This window comes from Pezoporus wallicus, unplaced genomic scaffold (genome assembly GCF_028554395.1).
Source record: "Pezoporus wallicus isolate ANWC-B61680 ecotype Strahan unplaced genomic scaffold, APGP_CSIRO_Pwel_v1 contig_7274, whole genome shotgun sequence".
In the NCBI taxonomy this organism is placed as follows: domain Eukaryota; kingdom Metazoa; phylum Chordata; class Aves; order Psittaciformes; family Psittacidae; genus Pezoporus; species Pezoporus wallicus.
Genome location: NW_026637137.1, coordinates 428,406 through 449,041, shown reverse-complemented (window position 1 = coordinate 449,041; position 20,636 = coordinate 428,406). Strand labels below are relative to the sequence as shown.

The 20,636-nt window shown below is 37.7% G+C and overlaps 1 protein-coding gene across 1 annotated transcript in view; it reads left to right on the top strand.

Moving 5' to 3' along the window:
• Positions 1 to 20,636, top strand: part of CNTN1 (contactin 1) — a 138,703-nt gene that overhangs the window by 36,840 nt on the left and 81,227 nt on the right. The window contains exon 2 of the mRNA XM_057403655.1: positions 12,903 to 13,032. Coding sequence (XP_057259638.1) covers positions 12,921 to 13,032 — 112 coding nt within the window. The 5' untranslated portion in view covers positions 12,903 to 12,920. The remainder of the gene's footprint in view (positions 1 to 12,902; positions 13,033 to 20,636) is intronic.

The window sequence follows — 20,636 nt, the reverse complement described above, 5'->3', positions numbered from 1 at the left end:
AGGCTTCCACCTGGGTGTGCTTTTAAGATCTATCCTGAGTCTGCTGGTAATTAGGAAGAGCAGCGGTTTATATACCACACAGAAAATGAAAAAAGAAACCTGCAAAATTGCTAATGAGAAGTTTGTGATTTAAGTATTTAATCACCCTTTAGAGCCATCTTCAAGATACATGCTAATTTTTGAATACAAAGTTATAAAAAAGATCTTAAAATATATACAGATTTTAGTCAAATGCATTATTTGATTAATTTTTTTCACAAGAGCTGGCAGTCACTTCCACAGAACCCTTCTTAGCATTTAAAAGAGTTGATTACTTGATGTGATGCCAATGTGAAGACTGAACTGATTTAATATTTTAAGTCCAGTTTTGACACTACCTTGTTTCTGTAGCTTTGATTTGTAAATATATTGCTTTGCTTAGTATTTTGTTTAGCATTAGTACCTGTGGATTGTTATGGTTTTTACATTTTATTTTAACTAAATGGGTTAAATTAAATTTATGAGATGTAGGATGAGTCGCATTTATTTCAGAACATGATGGAGACCCAGACCTCTTGATATTGATCACTTAAGACTATCCCCTGAGCATTTATCTCATTTAATTCAAATGCATTTCTTTTTCATCATGGATTCACACTATGCAGGACAAATATCCATTGCTAAATGCAAGCATTTTTATTACAAACAGTAATGACTTGTCAGCGTATATCTTTAAATGTGCCACGAAGCATAGAATAGTGGAGGTAAAAAAGTATGAGCAATTAATAAAATCGTCTGACCCGTTGTATATTATAGACATAGCACTATATTATTTTGTGAATACTAATCTTGTGCATTAGTAACTGTTTTCTTCAATCTGTATACTGCAAAACATGCATCAAGGCAGAGGAAGATCAAGGAAAAAAATCTTATTCTGTTTTTTTCTCCTCAGCCTAATCACCTTTCTTCTGATAAGACATGTGGGCAAGTGTATTCTCCACATAATTTACTGGAAGACTATAGCAGTTTGCCTTAATCTCCTCAACTGTAAACTCAAGTGTGAAATATAGCATAGATAAAAAGAATTTTTTGTTTTGTCTATATCCATAAACCCATCTTGACCATGTTACAGCAGTTACAGGCAAAGGTGGTGTTGCCTATGTCAAATGGGAGAAACTGAGTATTTGTTCCGTTCTTATGTACAATAAAGAGGTATATTAATATGTATTTTTTATCATTTTATTGCTGATGCTTTGGGCTGTCATTTGATCATTTCTGTCCACAATAAATGTCCATAGAATTCATCTTATAAATGATTGAGTAGTGTGCTCACACCAAGCGAATATGCAGTGTAGTACTATAATACAGGAAAAGGGAGGAAGGAAGCCTCATTGTTAGGGTAGGTCTAAAAGCTGTCTCTGGTACACGCTGTATTAGTGGAGGTGGTGACTCCTGGAGTGAAGGTTGATGCATGTCTTCTGAAACTCCTAATACTTTATTTTCATAGAAAACCTAGCACACCTCTCAAACATTTAGCTTTCAATACTTTTTAATGTCTCTGTATCTGATCTTAATTCAATTTCCACTTTAAGAATGTGTAAAGCCAGAGTTAAATTTGAAAAGTAACAGCTTGGAAATGCACACATCAAAATGATAGAATTGAGGTTATTTCTGGTTTCCTGGTCCTGTTGTCCTAAACTTAAACCATCACATTATGTCTTTTGTTCCACTGTGTTTCTATTAAATCCTTCAGTCCCCATACGCTATATGCCAGAGGACTGTATGCTCCTGTCATTCCCTATATTGCTTCTGCTTAAGAGTCCAAACAATGATCTGCAAAAGTTTGGATTTCAGATTTTCTGATAGCTCACAAATACTGAAATGTTAGCTCTTCAAAATTCCCAGTACATTTCTGTGATTACTGTTGAAATGAGCCAGACTGCAGCATTAAAATAAACTACCAAATTGAACGTAAGCAATGTAAGAAGCCATCTCTCAGTTAAGATAATACTGACTTACTGTCAAATTTCTGTATCTTAGAAAGGGAATTTTCAGTTACACAATCATCACAGAAGCTGTGTATGTGTTCTATGTAATTTGTATGTTGATATATATATATATAAAATATTTTGCAGGCCTCGTTAAAAATATTTTGCCCCAGTTAGAAGTTTTTTTCATATTGTTGGTACTGTAATAAAAATTAGAAAATTTTCTTATCAAAAGGAGACCCCCAAAGTTCTCAGAATGTTTCAGAATGTAATTGATACTACAGTGCAAGTGTTGTGAATTTAAAAAACGTTTTATTATAATATTTTGAGAAATAGACCAAATGACCAAATTTGTGTTGCCAGAATGATTCATTTGACAGATGCATTAGCAGACCACAGATCAGTGGTCAGCAGATTTTGGTAGGTATAAATAATAGCATCTTTAACACTGCCTTTTTAAATAAGGCATGCTGGACTATGTTCTCATTCCTGTCAGTACAAAAGCACTGAGATGCCAATGAAAATAAAGATGATATTTCAATTTCTGATATCGATTATTGTGAGTAACATTTTGTGAGTTCTACTCTTCTCATTTCAGAGGTTCTTCAGGGACGTAGTTTTATCTTTTTTTTTTTTCCCCAGATATATTGAATGTGAAAGGTGCTCTACATGCCTCTCCAGTTAAATTAGTTCAGTTGAATATTTGAGGAAATTAAGGAAAGTTGAGCACTTAGGGAAGAGGTCAGGAAAGAAGGATGAAGGCAAGCACGGTAGAAAGTATGTGTAAAAGTAAACAGATTAAAGCATCTATAATTTATTTTCGTTAAAGACATTAATATGTGGATGTTCCGGATTTGTAGCACCTAAGATATCAGAATCATAGAATCATAGAATATATACTGATTACTTGTTTTTTACTGGTACAATAGTGTCTGCAGGTGATGATGTGCTTTCCCTTTCCTTACATAATTCATATATTGCCCTTCAATTGTGGGGCCAGGCTATGAAAAATCAGAACAGCTAATATTCTGTGAGTTCTTGACAGTACAATGTAAATGACTGACCTTGTTTGTTGAGTACTTTTGGTCATAAATAACCCCCCAAAAAGCTAAATTAATTGGAAAATTAAAATATAACAATTACTCTTTTATCCAACAGCTGGCCATCAAGAATTAAGAAGCATTACTCTTTGGCCAAAGTATGATACATTTAGGACACAATAGGGGAAAATAGTAATATTTCAGTAGATTTCACAAAGTCTGATCAAGTTTTAGTAAGCAAAGACAATGGATATTGTGCCATTTGAACTCTCTTTAGTACTGAAAACAGGAGTAGGAACCCAGTGCTACTAGATCCTGTATCTGATACTTCTGATTTAGAGATTGAATCAAAAGAGGTGAGGTGCAAGCTTTGAAAGGATCATGTCCTTCAGATATGCTTTACTGCGGTTTCATTATACCTGTTCTGTCAAGAGCTCCTGAACAGGGAAGGCCCCTGTGCTGGAGACCATGGGTTCCTTGGTGTGAATGTTTCCAGGTCCATATCAAAAATGCAGTCAATATAAAATAGCTGTGTAGGACCTGCAAGCAGTTGTGAAACAGAGTCTGTAGGGACTCTTGTTTTATGGCTTGGAAGAACATGAAGTTGCTGCAAGATATTATAGCATTACTTTGAAGTCAACACCTTCTAAATGAGAAGGTTATTTTGATTTGTTGGATTATCACTATACTGAAATAGCATCTGTTAAAGAATATATTTGGATGCTATATTCAAAAGAATAGTTATCAACTGAAATATTTGTAATTATTTGAAATTAGTCTGTTGGAATGGAGTTACTGATGCAAATTTGATAACTAGAAAGAAATGTCTTTATAGCTGACTTGTCTAAGCTGTATTTATTTACATATCAAAATGTATTTTTTTGTCACAACAGTATGAAACTTGGAACAAGATCTCCAAAGCACCTTTTTCTAGGCTTCAGTCCTGCAAAGTGATGAGTGTTTCCTGTGATTTTGCTGTGTGTGTTCATCCTGTACTAAAATATTTGCAGACACTTCAGTAGATCAGGCCTTTAGTTGTCACATACCTTTTGGGGGTTTTGTGTAACTTTTTTCTCCTTGATATTTATGAATAAAAAGCAAAGCAGGATGATTTGGGTGTATAAAATCAAGTGCTTCTCTCTTTTGGCTTTATTTACAGACCTACTAATTCACAGAATCATAGAATGGTTTGGGTTGGAAGAGAACTTAAAGATCATCCAAGCCCAACCCCCTGCCATGGGCAGGGACAACTTCCACTAGACCAGGTTCCTCAAAGATCCGTGAAACCTGGCCTTGAACACTGCCAGGGATGGGGCAGTCACAGCTTCTCTGGGCAACCTGTGCCAGCGCCTCAGCACCCCCCCAGGGAACAATTTTCTCCTAATGTCTAATCTGAAACTACCCTCTGTCAGCTTGAAGCTGTAGGTACTGTGTGCCCCTGAGGCTGTACTGGGGTTGATAGAGAACACAAGGTGAAAAGTATCAACTGCTAACTAGCAGGCAATAAACTCTGCTTTTTAAAAAAAGGGTTTTGTTTTTTTGTTGTTTTTGTTTGTTTGTTCTGGTTTGTTTTGGATTTGTTTGGTTTTTTTTTACATCTGAAGACTACAGAAACAATGCTTTAGTTATAGCTAATGAAACCAAGAGTAACCATCATTAGTCTTTTACAATCTTAAGAATAAAAGTAAGTCTACTTCATAAGTATCCCTGAAAAGCAGTCTTTAAAACACAGAGGCTTTTTGAAATGGTAGATGGCAGCTCAAACCTGTAAGAAATGCCCATGGATCTGACCAATATCTATCCTGAAATGTGTAAGCCTAAAACCAAAAGGCACAAATAATGTATTATTCTGAAATTCACCAGCAAATTATAGTAAACATTGAATTGATTTTCCTTTTTTCTCCTTTTTGCAGCTGCTAGTCTGATTCGAGCTGTTTATTCACAGGATGAAAGAGATGTTTTTAAGCATTCTCAACAGTTCCAAGTGATTGATGTAAATTTAAAAAAAGCTACTCTGATTTAAGGAGAGTTGCTAGGAAACGTGCAGTTTGAAGATGAAATCTCCCACTGAGCTTGTCTTTGGCTGTACAATAGGAAGTATGTTATAGGGTATACTGAGTTACAGATATAATGGACAAACTGTTAAATTTTTATGTATATAAATACATCTGCTATGAACTTATTGAATGCACCATTCATTCCCTTATCTTCATTGATTGTTGAATACCAAGGCATTACTAAGTTCAAGAGTATGTGAAAAAAGGTACAAAATGCAAAAGTGTGATAAAGATTTTCATATAATGTTTTTGAACTTTTCAAATTATCTTTTTTTTTTTTCTGGAATCAATCTATTTAAGATTTAATTTCAAGATTATGTACTGAATAGTCTGTTCTTTTCCTTTATAAACTCTAACAAAATTGAAACTCAACAAGATAACAGCAGTTATACACTTAATTTTACTGGAGAAGTTAATGGGTTTTGTCCCTTGAAAGCTGTTGGCCAAATTAACAAAAAAAACCTTCTCTTTATCATATAAAAGAATGCCCAGTTTTAATTATGGATATTTATTTGTACTCATGTCTGATTATTTACTTTTTTTTTCATGCTGCTTTTAGGCCCTTGAGTGTGTTTGGTTATCTTGGAGTCAAAGTTAAACTGATTAGGCTTTAAGACACAAATGCAAGTGTAGGAGCAGGGTACTCTGCTGTTGCGTGTGATGCTCAGTGCTTGGCAGGAGGCTTATTGATTTTTTTTGCTGATTTTTTTTTTTACCAGGCAGTCTTTAAGCAGCAAAGCAGCATGCTTTCAGAAAAGTGTGAGTAATGCCTGTGAGTTATGGCAGCAGTAAGTGAACTTTTTCTTATTTATTACCTTAGAAGAAAGAACAGCCAGTTGCTGATAGAGCAAATGGTGTAAATAGTGACTTGCAGGACTGGCTGCCTGACCCTTTGCTGCTGACATGATGATTAAAGACAGTGCTTAAGTACCACTAAGAACACTTCATTATCTGAAGGTATTTCAAAACAAAACCTTTTTGCAGCTCAGTGGCTCAAGGAAAGTAACAAAACTGTATTGGGCTTTTGGGATTTGCTGGGCTTACCACAAACTAGAAAATGCCTACATTTCCTAATAAAATATGTTTATAATATCAATACTAAATGACCCTTCATTATAGAGTTGTTGATTAACTGCAAGATGAGATGGATGTGTGACTGCTATAAAATACGTGTAGGGAAAAGAATTAGTGTTGATTAATAATGAATCTATGGGTGAAAATAACAAAACTAAGCCATCTCATTAGTTACATGAACTATCTGAGAGGATTGAATAGCAGAAAGACAAAACAAAGCATGAAAAAAATGAAAATAGGAAGGATGATGTAGCAGGCAAGCAAGGAAAAGTCCCATAGGGATTCTTAATTGCCTACAAAAAAAACGAAAGTGCCTACTGAGCAACTGCCTGAAGAAACAACTGACTCTTGAGGTCTGAATACTTTGATGTGTAACTGTAAAGGAAGCAGGAGAGTTAAATTCACACCGTGATTAACTACCTGTGTGTTGTCCTACTTGCATTTGAAAGTGGCCACAGAAAGCAAACATCTTGTAATAGTAAGGTTCCCATTCAGATCCCTGGTACCTTCTGTATCTTACAGCAATCTTTTGCAAATTTACTATGTTTTTCTTTTTTGATATAGGTGCTATGCTTTCTTGCTTTGTAGAATAGCACTATTGCTTTCAGGTGGAAAAAGCATTGCTCAAAACATGTCTGGAGAAGGAACTTGTTTTTGACTTGATGCTTGCTTCCTGGAGAGAAGTCATAGCTTCCAAAGGGGACAGACAGGGGTCAAATAGGTAACTCTGGGCCATGGTGTATTCCAAATCATCAGTGTGCCAGGACATTAGTTCTTTTAAGCATATTGACATGAGAGTTTAAGTGGAAAAGAAGGCACAAAAAGTGTATTTATAAGTATTTGTAAAAGAATGGAAGTTTTGTATTGCACTCCAAAGCTAAGGTTTCCCATTGAAACCGGGCCAAGCCCTGTAACAACCCTAGCATCCTCATCACATCTGAGATACTGGTTCTTCATGTTTCCAAGTCAGTGTTTATTAAGCATAAATACAGAAATATAGAGCTGGTTGAATTGTCCATTAGTGGTAGAACCACTTATTAATTTAGCCTGTCTATTGATGATCTGATTCTGGACTTTAGTTATTTGGTTTTTATCACCTGTAAGCAATGGAAAGAAGAAATCAGTAACTGGTCTGAGAGGTGGGGCAGAATTAGACTGCTTCTTGCTCCAAGTTCAGGGTTGTTATGTTATTGCATGTTGTCCCTGAAAGGGTAAATTCTATTCAAGAATAGTATCCTATTTATGAGCCATCAAATTGATGGGCTTCTTCATTGGCTTTCATTCATGTGAAATGCAGAGAGTAGCTATATTCTTCAAATATGATCATGTGGGAAATATTAGAAGCATGACTGTTGATGAGGGACTGTTTGGACCAGTGGGCAATATTGGGAGCAGTGGATTTGAACTTCCATTTCCACTTGAACAGATTTGGCAAAAGCAAAGAGTATAATTACAAAACCCAAAGATGATCAAAAGGAAATGAGTTTTCACAAACTTTGTGAAGGGAACTGAGGCCACTCTTGGACTCTAAATGCTAGCCAGCTAGCATGTAAAATATTCTGTAGATGCAGCAGTGCTATAAGAGCAGGGCTGGCTTGGAACTTCACTTACAGTCATCCAGACCACTGTAATGAGATAAATCTGTGCAGTGGCAATGGACTGTCTTACACCTTTCTGGTAATAGGGAAGAGTAGTAAATGCTAGTGGCTAAGGTACTAATTTTGGAAGTAAATAGGGGGGTTGTGAGTAATAGTTGAGAAGTTGGACTTTCGAATAAGATGTAGTGCCCTCTCTAATGGCATAGTCTGACTTGAATTAAATGTAGAAAAGGACCATAAATAATATGCAATGTACATCATTATTTTTGCTACATTCAAAAGTTTCTTGGTAATTCTAAATACTGAGCAACTAATAAGACTTGTGAGAAGTTAGTTGTCATACCAAAAAACGCCAACTCTTTAAAGAAAACCAAGATGACAAGCAATTTGATGTGTACTAAAATCACTAAAAGAGCCTGAAGTAGAAACAAATACAAAACACTGATTAGGTTGAAGTATTGTGTGGCTCCTAAAACACTTTGATTATAACTTGCCACTGTGTTAATTTACCACTGAATTATTGCAATTATATATATTCATGTTTTGAGAAAGGGTGGAGAACCAAAGATTTCTTCTAGATTGTTGTATCTATTTATAGGCTAATCTGGACAGAATCTCTACCATTTCTAAAGCTTGAACGTGTGTAATTGTCATAATATACCAGCAAGTGAGAATCATAACAAGCATCTTGATTTACCTCTCCTAGCTAAGTGTACCAAACCAGAGCTCTTAAACTTTTTCCTTTGCCCCCTCTCTGCCCATTAAGCATCTGGGGATCCTGAGAGGAGCCCTGAGATGTCAGGGGCTGATTCAGTGATCACACTGCTTCCACAGTGAAAGCCTTGGCAAAGGTGGTTCAGGGAAGATCTTTCTGTGGAAAATGCTGATGTTTATTGGCAGAGGTGACTGCTAATCCTCATGCACTTTTATCTACCTACAGCTCCACCTCCATCACTTCCCCTTACTCCCTGTCTTTCTAAGTGCCCTTTTGGGTTGGTTTATAGCTTCTCTTCTCCCTGCACATCACTTCTGTGTCCCAGATGACATTGCTGTCTTTTGTAATGTTGATTCTGCTTCTTTGCTTCCTTTTCACCCTTTTAATATCCCCCACTGTTGCTCTGCTTTCTCTTGTCTATTCCCACCCCTTCTTGATTTCAAATTTAGTGGATTATGTAGTCTATTTGCACTGTTATTTTATATGATCTTTATTCAGCTGACTTTCATTACCTGCTGTTTCTGATTTCTTTTTGTGTCTACATTATGAATACTTAATGTCCTTCCAAGATGATGATGTCATCTACATGTTTCGATTAAGTGATGGAAAACGCTGGCTATTTTCATAGCTGTAAAACAAGTGTCTTTTTCTCCTCAGTGAAGGCCACAGTGTGTGGTGAAAACCTGAAGAAAGCCGCATAGAATATGGAAGAAAATGTAGACATTTTCCTAAAGTGCATTTTGAGAGATTAGCAATTGGGTAGTATAGAGAGGCAGATCTACCCTTGTATCCTGGGAACGTTTTTCATCCTAATGAAGCATCATGAGACACTGAAAGCCTCTGGAAGTGTTCTGGGAGGTCCCTGTGTTCAAAATTGTACGTGTTTCCTATTCAGCAGCTGACGTCCCAGTTTTCCCCCACCTCCATTGGGAGGATTGCACTGCAGACACCAGGAGGGGTTGTCTTGAATCTAGCAGGGCAAAGGCCTTGTAGCGGTGACTGGCTCTTTTCCGAAAGTGAACTGTAGAAAGGGACCTAAATGTGCTAATGAGCATTAGATAGTAATTAAACCTGACATAGTTGCAGTTAAATGCCTGCTCATTTTATTACATATTTTAAAAAGGTCTTACGTGCTAAATTATGATGCTTTGTTGTGAGGATAGTGTTCTGTGCAGACTAAAAGGACTGTGCCCGGGTGTGCAGTCACACTCTGCTTTTACAAGAGAGAAAAGCAAGTCATACTAACGACTATTCTTTTGTTCAGGAATTATTTTTACTTAGGCAGCAAAATCCTCACTCTGTGAAGGAAAAAGCTTGAGAGCTGTAAAAGCAAAAGAGGCAGCAGATAATGCCACATCAGAGCTGCGGCTCACAGTGCTGCCTCCGGCGTGAGGGCTGCTGCCTCAAACACGCCGAGACTCCTTGGGCAGCTGGGTAGTAACATCATGTACAGCCATACCACTTCAGACACACAGGCAATAACCTGCATGCTGTCTCATCTCATAGCAGGCAGTTCTGCCAAAATTCAACAGAGCGATGTGAAACAGCCTCACTTCCCACCCACAAGCTGAGATAAATCAGGAGGGATGGATGTGCCATATATACACAGAGCCCACTCAGCCGAAACAAGTGAGACCAAGGGAAGGATTTTATCCTAGCAGGGTGGATATTTTTGTATCTGAATAAAAGGAGGTATTTATAGAATTTACTGACACAATTTTTATTTACTGTAATTCGAACTGGTGTTAAAATCATTCTTTTTTCTGAGCCAACAGAAGGGGATATTTGGAGGTCTAGAGGACATTGTCACTTTTAAAAATTGAGCCTGAATTCTGCAAAAGAGAGGGAGGAGGGATCTTCTGTCTGTGCCTGTAATGTCGGAGGGAGACCACAGGTTTACTCTGAACATTTTCCTCTGTCAATGCAGTTGAGCACACTTATTATCACCATGAGTTACTGTGTAATTACTGCTGTTCCCAACAGAGTTCCTGTTTCATTGCTGTTTAATTATGTGCATTATTTCAGCCTAACTATGCAATTCAACTCATGTCACTTGGAAATAAATGTTCCAGGCGAGGCATTGTCAGAATACAAGAAGTTTCGTAGCCAGGGCATGGCTGCTGGAAAAGTACACAAAGTAATTTGTTGTTCTAAACTACCACAGTCTTTTGGAGGAATTATATAGACACAGTAGTTCATACGTTTGTTCTTTAAGGTGGATGCCTGAAATAGTTGTGAATATCCTTCGTGTGACAGAGTCTGAAAAAACTTTAGTGCCAGCAGAAACAGGAGGGTAAAGCTGTTTAGGAAAATCCTCCCTTGGATCCAGCTACAGTAAGCACATGCACTCATTGCCAGCTTAAGAGCTTTTTTTTTTTTTTTCCAGGGAATATTTCTAAATAAATCTGTTCTGGATATCACTGTTTAGCTCTTGTCTGTGTTTTGCTGAGCACTGTTTTCTTAGAACAGCAATGATTTTAGGGTCATGGCAACTAATACAGTTTTGACCTTTTTGTTAGAGATCTTATGTGCTAAAGAAAGGAAAAATGTGATGTGCAACAGCTCCTGTAATTTCTGAGCTGAAATACTCTTGTGATATTTCTTGATATCTTGTGATATTTCTTGCCATTTTCCTACAATATGAATTTAAAAGAAGACCCCATGAAGCTCTCTTCTGAAGAAAGCTCACTCTTTGAGTCATGCTCAAATCAACATCTTCTTAGCATTATTCTGAGAAAGAGGGGACAAGTGTAAGCCCTGATGGCCAAGGCATTTTCTTAGCTACCTCAAGGAGATATGAGACTTGCACTAGGACGTGCCTATCCAGCAGGAGCTCAAACCAAGGGCTCGCTGTTATCAGAGCATCGTTTGTCACAAGCATACTTAGGGAGTCAGGTACGTACATGTACTTTGAAATTCAAAACTGCCTTTTCCTTGGTGTTGGAAATGAAAAACAAAGCAGTTTTAAAACAAGATCTTAAACATTTGGAAAAAAAAAAAAAAAGAAAAAAAGATCAATCTGTTAAAAATTCTTACTTGGAAAGAGCAAGAGTCTCAGTAAGTGGTAGAAGCCATGATCAGAATAATTGCTGCTTGGCATGGGAAGCTGGACATGATTACACCCTGCAAAAAGTCACAATGCAATATTAGCATGCAACATGTCCTAAGATGCATGTTACTTAAGGCTATTCAAGTATGTATAAGCATATTTTAGAATGAAATAGTAACAAAATGACTATACTGAGAGGAATGGATGTTCTCAGCATGTGCCTGAGATACAACAGTATTCTGTCAGTGATTAGGTGAAAGCCTTGCTTTGTGTGAAGACTGTAACTTAACCAGAGCTACAGCAGAACTAATCAAGAGAACAAGTTTGAACAAGACGTGATGGATGTAAAGGATGCACTTATATATTCATGGCAAGAAATCCATTTCACAAAAAAGAGAATTGCGCACTGTGAACATGATGATGCATTGCCCTAAAGAAAAAGAAAACAGGTACCAGCCAGAAACAAAGAGCTAGCAAAATATTCTGATTGAAAGAAGCTGTGAATGCTCCATCCCTGGTGGTGTTCAAGGCCAGGTTGGACAGAGCCTTGGGTGACATGGTTTAGTGTGAGGTGTCCCTGCCCATGGCAGGGGGGTTGGAACTAGATGATCTTAAGGTCCTTTCCAACCCAAACCATTCTATGATTCTATGAAGTAAAAGCTGTTACAAAAGTAAATTGTCCTAAAATCTTAGAATATTCACAAGAAGTTGCATGTTTCTTTAGCTTGGTTTTAAGATATATAGAGGCAGAGTTTCTCCTGTAGGGAAAAGAGAAAACTTCAAATACGAGATGGCAATAATGATTATATTGAACATTTAAAAGAAAACTCATCAAATTTAATACTTTCTTTCCAAAGGATCAAGAATTGTATGTTGAAAGATTAAAAGGAACTATATACTAGACAGAATGCATGAATCCTGAAAGAGATTAATGTACTCCAGCTTCACTGTAATTTTCTTTTTAGACACTTTGAAATCATTAATTGCAATGTAATATTTACTGAAATGAAGTATGATAGGATCTGGACTTTCCTTATTATACTGCAAACTATGTAATATTTTAACATTTGTAATAATACAAAATGTGTATAGAGAAAGGATCTGGTTTAGGAAGGTTGGGTTTAGAAAGATGAGTCTAAAAGTGGATATTCAGAATTAACATTTACCATATTAATTACTATCACCGGAAAATCTGAGTCCTCTTTAAGCAGTGTGCTCTCTGAATGAGAGAGATCATTAACCTGATCCAGCAAATTTGAAAATGCATTTATTATTCAAAAGACTCTGTCCTATAGTAACTCTTAAGTATTCAGTTTAGACAGATAATCTGGCAAGTGAAATGTGATATGAGATAAAGCCTTATGCCAGAATTATTCACTCCTTTTTCTTTCTCTGTAATCAGGTATTTTTAGCTCTCTGAATGATGGTATTGCAAGGCACAATTCCTTTTGAGGTAATCGCTTTACAGAAGATAACCATGTGGTTCTTCATCTATCATCTTATTACACCCGGTTTCGTCTTCTGCCTGACAGGTAAGATGACCTCCCTTGTTAATTCATTTAACTAACTGTTGTCAGTTTTATGCATTTCAAGGTAAATTATGCTGTTTGTATGGCTTTCATTAATTTCTGCGGATATAATGAATTACTAAATGTGACTGATGAAACTATAAGGAAGCATACTTACTAGAATGGGCACAATGATTAAAAGCTTGCAAAAAGACAGATCTGGACTTTAAATTTGTTTTTGCCTATTCTAATTTGGTATATGAAATTCATTCTTTCTCTATATTATAAAAAATGTATCAACCATCTATTTATACACAGGTGATCAATATGACCAGAAAAATGGAAATATGCCCATAATACACTAAACATAAAATTCTACAATATAGACACTATCTAAAATTCATAAATTCCACCAGCAGAACATAGTGGTAGTTTTCACAGTATAGTGGGGCACTGCTGAATATACTGACTCTAACTTTAAATTATAAATTGTAAACTCTTTCATAAATTGGGTTGGGGCCATAAATAATAAAACATTTGGAAGTCATATTTCTATTGTGAAAGTACAGAGCTGTTTGTGGCTGAAATTTTGGTTCAGTTCTAAGAAAGAGAATGAGCTTTTTCTAAAGTTAAAATTCAGGGTTAAAATCTAGTTTCTGTTCCAGCTGTTCCAAACAACTTTGAGATTTATAAAGCTTCTTTCAGACTTCCATGCCAATTTAAATGATTCTGAATGTTAGTTGCTGTGACAAATTGGATTGCCATCATAAGCAGAGCTCTTCTCAAGAAAGATAGCATTTTGCTTATGTATAGACTACATGAACTGAGATCAGAAAATTTAAAAAGCAGAATAATTAAATTATTCATATCCTGAATATTGACTGAGGTTTGAAAAGCACAGATATTGTGTACTAATGTTTTGGTTATTTTCAAGGTAGGCTTTAGATCCTTCCTTACTCTGAGGGGGAAGTTGTAAAACTAGTTCTACTGTGTTACACAAAACATTATTGTTTTCTGGGGAGTTCTTTGTGTAATTGATGAGTTAATATCTGAAGTGAGCTAGTCATACTCTTGCTTAATCTTGCCTACCATTTCAGGCATTGTCTCAGTTTCACTATGATGAGCCTAAATTGTTTGTGTTATTGAGTCAAAAAAATTAACATGTTAGTCCACAGCTCACAGGAGTGTTTTCTGTATTAGTGAGAATGCTGCTTTGTTTTATAAAGGGTTTGTACACTGCTCTTTACTCCATGTCTGAGTTTGCTGAAGGATATACCAATGCCTAGAAAAAAAAACCCTACTGATGATGTGTTGTTGCAATAGTGATCCTGCTCAGTACGAGAGGAACCACAGGTTCAGACCCCTGGTGCGTGCGCTTGGCTGAGGAGCCACTGGTGCGAGGCTACCATCTGCGGGCTTATGACTGAACACCTCTAAGAACCCGCCTAGATGCTTGTTGTGCTGTTGTGTCATCGGTCGCTTGTGATTGACCCAGGAGTTGACAGTCTTGTTCAGAATAGATGGGTAAAGGTCTTCCCAATCTTTGTTAGCGATGACAGGCCTTCCTCATAGGAGAAGGAAAACTCCTATCTTCAAACCCGGGCTGATGGCGCTCACCTAGCCTTGTATGGTCTTCCATCGAAGAGAAGGACACTCTTACAGAACCTACGACCTGTGGACTTTGCTGTCACTGTCCTAGCTAACTAGGCCATGGCAGTTAAACCTCAGGTTTAAAGGGTGGGGCCAGTTCTGCGCAAGCTGCCCTTCACCTAAAACATCCACTGTGCAGGCTGGAAGGGCTCACTCTCACTTGTCTGTATGGACGGGCGAGGGTCTAAACGGTAGGTGACAAAGTTCATGGGAAGCTGCAGATCCAACGCTGCATGTGGGCGGACCAGCGCGTGGGTAGCTTGAGTTAGCTCAGGAGTTGACAGTCGTGGTCGGACACTTCCTGATTGCCTAAGCAGCCTTTTTTCCAACCAGATTTGCATGCATCGTGCTTGTAGTAAGCATGGTTAAAGCCCAACCCAAATCTTTGCTCGCGAAGCCAAGCCATCATCATCATCATCATCAACATATTTATTACGTGTTTCAAGGGCTTTTTCTTTGTTGAGATTTGAGGGTTGCTGATAGCACCAATATGAAAACTTACTACTTTAATTCAACACTGTGCTTTTCCTAGGAGAATAAAAAAAGGGCTGTCAAGTACCATCAGTAATGTTCCACATGTGATTTTGCACTGGCCGTGTTGGCATCAAAAAAAGTCATCAGCTGCAGTAGCCAAAAAAGTGCTGGACAAAATAGTTGAGTAGATCACTGAGAACAAATGTTCAGTTAATATCTTCATGGGCAGGACCAGTTGATTAATGCTATTATTTGTGTATCATGCACATTGAAGTTTTGCCCAGAAATCAGAAATCTTGGCACCAGAATGCACCTCCTAACACTGCCTTAGAATGACATGGGAAGATTGTGTTGTGTGGGGGTCACAAGTGACGTAGGAAGAATGAAGATGGCTATGATGATATGGCATGCATTTTGAGTATGCATTGATGTATTCATAGCAATGTTCATTTGATCTCTCACTTGATTGTACTTGGCTGTGTTACATTTGTGCAAGAAGAGTAGGAGCCATTGGTGTGAAGGGTTTTGAACACGGGCAGGTTCTAATAGTACTGTTGCCCATTCAAAGAAAACTGCTAACTTATATTCTTGTGTGAAATGCATACTTGCTTGCATTTTTCATCAAAAGTCAAAGATAACACCTACCACTACCTCTGAAGATATGGCACCATCATCCAATACAGAAGAGTGGAAGTGTTATACACTCAGAGCAAGTTTGTTATTTTCAGTGTATTATTGCAAGGCTGAGTAGCACAAACACTCTGCTCTTGGACTTGCTCTGCTTTGTATAAATAATTAGATATCCGTTTTAGTTTAGAGAAAGTCTGTTTCTGTTTATGACACCCATCTGGATTATATAAATCTGATTCTGCAGTTTTTGTTCTACCCCAGCACTTGAATCTTGCTGGAGGGTTTCTCATTTCAAGTGAGTGCTAGAGCTGCTGGCAGTTAGTCTTAGCAAATTTTCCTTTTGAATGTATTTCTTGGCAATTAAAATGTCATGGGATCCAGATAAATACATAGCTGCAGTAACCAAGATGAAATGCAAGGGGTTTGCTTGGAAGTGTTCACGGTATGGTTAAAAAGTGAAAGATACTGTAGAGAAGGAAGGAGCACAATTAGAGTGATCATGCCAAGATCTAGGATGTGTTCTTTCACACATGATACTATCAAGAGAAATGCTGGCAGTATCAACAGCATAGAATGTGGGAATCAGGGATAAATCATGAGTTCTCATTTCAGTAACAAAACACCAAACACCAGAGTGAAAAGTCAAGTTAGCTGGGAGCAGATGTTGAAAGGAGAATATTAAAAAAGTTGCTTTAGCACTTTTTGACAAAAGATGGGATTTATTTGGAAGTGTATTTGGCTCACCTTGCCTCCTGTAGTGCTTCACCCACAGTTCTAGGTGGTTCTACCCTGTATGTTGCCTTTGGCCAAAGTGATCTGTGATTCCGAAGCCACCAGTCAAGGTTTTCGCAATCCATGGCTCCTAAGCAGACTTCCTATATTAACTGCCCTGGAGCCAAGAAACCGATAGCTTCCAGGGTCAATGTCCTTTGAGATGTATCAACATATAGTCCATCCCAAGTTCAAAGATATCAGCCAAAACCCCTGAAAGTATTCAGAATTCATGTATTTGAGCATCAGGAGCTTTCAGACTTACTGCCTAGAAATATCTGGGAAACAAGGAGCTAGAAACCTGAAAAACTGAAGCTGTGCTGACTGGAGATGTGCAGAATATGGCCCAAAAGGCTGACAAGTATACTGACACTCTAAGCTAAGGGATTTTACCTGTTTTCAAACTGATCTCTTTTCCTGCTGCAGGAAATTTAAAAAGATTTTTTTTCCCAAACTGCAATACACATTTTTAATTTTGTTTTGAAATTTGGAGTTGGCTTGGAATAAACCCTCTGACTTTGAGCCAGTTTTTCTTTGTGGTAATCAAAGGCAGAAGTTGAGAACTGTTGCAATGATTGGCCATTTCTCATCAGTGGAGAATGTGCACATACTTGACTGAAGGGAAGCAAATAATTCATGAATCATTGCATCAGTGGTTTAGGCAGAGATAATCTGCAATGAGACAGGAGCAATGTTTTGTTTCCAGGTAAATTAGTGCTTGAGATGTAGTCTTGCAGTATAAATTGATGAAAAAGCCATAAGTAATTTGGCCTTTCGCTTGCTGATAGACAGTTATAATAAGGGTTGCTTTTTGGAGTGCACTCTGAGTAGTGCAAGACAAATGAGAGCAGTAAATCACTCCTTAGGGAGCACTGTGGTGATTTCAGTCCACTGCCAAAAAAGTTATTTCATGCCTATTACTGGTAATATTTGACTCTTCTCCTCTTTCCCCTGACATATGGGCTCTCTCCAACATACTTCTAAGTTGCCTTTAAGTTGCCGTTAAATTCATACCCTGTTGTTAATTCTGAATTTTAAACTTTTCCTTTATCTAGTACATCCAAAGCTAACCAAAGAGTATCTTCACCTGGTATAATAACGTTTCACAAAAAGAATTAGGAGTCTCTTCCAGCAATAGGCTTGTTTTGTTTCTTCCTCCTAAAGAGCAATTAAAAGCTGCAAAGGCCCTATATTCTATGTGCTTAGTGAATACTTGATAACATTTGGCTGTAAGAGAAATCAGTAGCAAAAAATATACTGTATTCCTCTGATACTTTATTTCTGATCAGACTGTTCTACTTCTTACCTTCAGATTTCATAGTGCAGAGCCAGTCAGTACCTGAGTTTGGGTCAGATCAGACCTCAAAAAGCAGTTTGTCACTCTAGTGACAATAGTCACAGTATTCTGGGTTGGGCAAATGAGGTAATGATCCGTGGCTCTGAACATCAAAAGCACTTCTGCTTTTAAGTGAACCTAATGCTGTGTTTTCAAAAATCACTAGAATCCCAAGCTTCCGTGAAAGCTGGCAAAGCAAGAAAACCAGTAAGACAGAGGGCCCCTCAATGCAGGGCAGTTATTTTGATGTGTCCATGAGGATGCTATTAGTCAGCATGCTGAATTGCTGATATTTCATATGCACTTGGAAGGCTGGTGTGGGGAGATTGTCTACAATTACATGTTCACCTTCATCCCTAATGTGACGAGCATTGGCTTTCCCATGAGATCAAAAAGTTAGACTTTTAAGTCACTTTTGAAGTAACACTTAAGTTTTTAAGGAAGAATAATCTAAATGGTTTAAGTATCTAAAAGGCAAATATGAATATGTTTAAAAGTACTATACTTGGTATTGGCTGGCATTGCTTTGGCAGTCTGAGAAGACAAGCAAACTGTATTCTGCCATTCTTAGGCATAAGTGGAGAAACTAACTCTGCCAAGGGCTGGAGCTTTTCCTACTTGATACTTGCTGTAAAAGAGAAACTAAGTAATTAGCAACATGGCTCTTTGAGGACTTCACTGGCACATATGGGATAGGAGTACTTCCGCTCTTTTTAGTCCAGAAAAGTAGAAGCAGCCTTCCCATATACAATCTAGCCCTTTCATATACTATGAAGTGGGACTGCTGGAATGTTTACTTTTTCTGTTTAAGTGCTGACTGGTTCTTGGAAACTGATGTCCCTTTTGGTGGCTTAAATCAATGCCTTTTCTACAGCAGGATGATGGACTCTTCTTTATAGACCATGTTATGCTGCATCATGAGTTTTGTGGACATCAACATGTTACTGCTTCAGCACATAAGCTTCCCAGGAATGCCAACTGCAACTTTTCCCTCTTGATTATGAGAGGAATAAAAAAAATGCAACCCCCAAACCTTAAATTATATATAGTTTGGATTTTCCCTGGAACAGTAGGTTCAAAAATGCATTTTATAAACTGTAGGCCAAAATCTACACTATTTAAAGCTTTTTACCACAACATATGGTATTAGTCACAATTGCTAAAGAGAGATGCGCATTTTCTTCTAAAATACAAAGTGGATGAATATACTTAATACCTGTTTACCTTGTCTGCCATGTCCCTCCTTAGGTGTCAGAAGACCATTTCATGCTACTGCAGTGTTGGACATTTGTAAATAAATAATTGTAATGTGTTTTGCCATTATAATGCTCAGAAACATGAAGTGTCATGTTTACCTTCCTGTGAGCCCAGTAGGGATATTTCAGCTTATTCCCAGACCATCTTGTTTCTGAGCATGAGCTTCTCACATGCTAGTAGGTCATAATTTCTTTGACATACTGAAAACAGTGCAAGAGCTACTTCTAAATATCAAATGATTTCTAGCCTTAAGATGCTGATATGGTACCTGACAAGTTAGTGGTAGTTAAGATAATGAATGAGCCCATGGCTCTCTTGTTCAGCATCTATTAGCATTCAAGGTTAATCTAGCCATGTGCTGTGTCAACAGAACTTTGTCCCTCTCTCATGTGAAAATTTGTAACAGGACTCAACACTGTCGGGCAGATCAATACTGAGAAGAGTGATACCAAATGACTGTCTCGCACAGCCACTTTCAGCAGTGTTAAATGCCAGGGAAATAGATAAGTGTACAGGAAGCAGAAGCAGAAAGAGAAGGCTCATTGCAGAAAGAAAGATGCTAATTAAAATATTTGTATATCAGTGCACAGTGAGAATGACAGCATCTTGAGGTTTTCCACCTGTTTTAGCTTCTTGCTGATAACTGACCTTTGGAAAAAATTTCACTGTGATTTTCTCACAATATTCATGCCACAGTTTGTGGTGTTTTGAGAATCAAGTTGATTCCTATCCAGAAGAGGGCTTGGACCTGTGATTAATGTTTCACTTATATGTAAGTGTGTTAATTTGGATCAATTTACGTGCTTAAATATTGTGATGGATCAGGTTCCTGAAAAAAATATGAGAGGTTCTTAATGCTTGTCACAGGGATGATAGAGTGCGGGCCCACCAGTCAATCTTCTCCTCAGATTCCCAGTCTTCTCCTCAGATAGAAAATTGTTGAACTCGTAAACAGTCTTCCACTTCATATATACCCATTTATCATATCTGATGCATATTAAATCAGAGAACTCAATTCAGCTTCATAAATGGATTTAGGAAAGTTCTCCAGACTTTACAGTCCCATGGCATCAGATATCCAAAGAGATGGTAGTTTTACCTCAGGATCTTCGCAGATTAAACCTACACTAAAAGATATATTATATATATAGAATCATAGAATCATAGAATAGTTGTGGTTGGAAAGGACCTTAAGATCATCTAGTTCCAACCCCCTGCCATGGTCAGGGACACCTCACACTAAACCATATCACCCAAGCTCTGTCCAACCTGGTCTTGAATACCGCCAGGGATGAAGCATTCACAACTTCCCTGGGCAACCCATTTCAGCATGTCACCATCCTTACAGTAAAGAATCTCTTCCTTATATCCAATCTAAACTTCCCCTGTTTAAGTTTTAACCCGTTACCCCTTGTCCTGTCACTACAGTCCCTAATGAAGAGTCCATCCCCAGCATCCCTATAGGCCCCCTTCAGATACTGGAAGGCTGCTATGAGGTCTCCACGCAGCC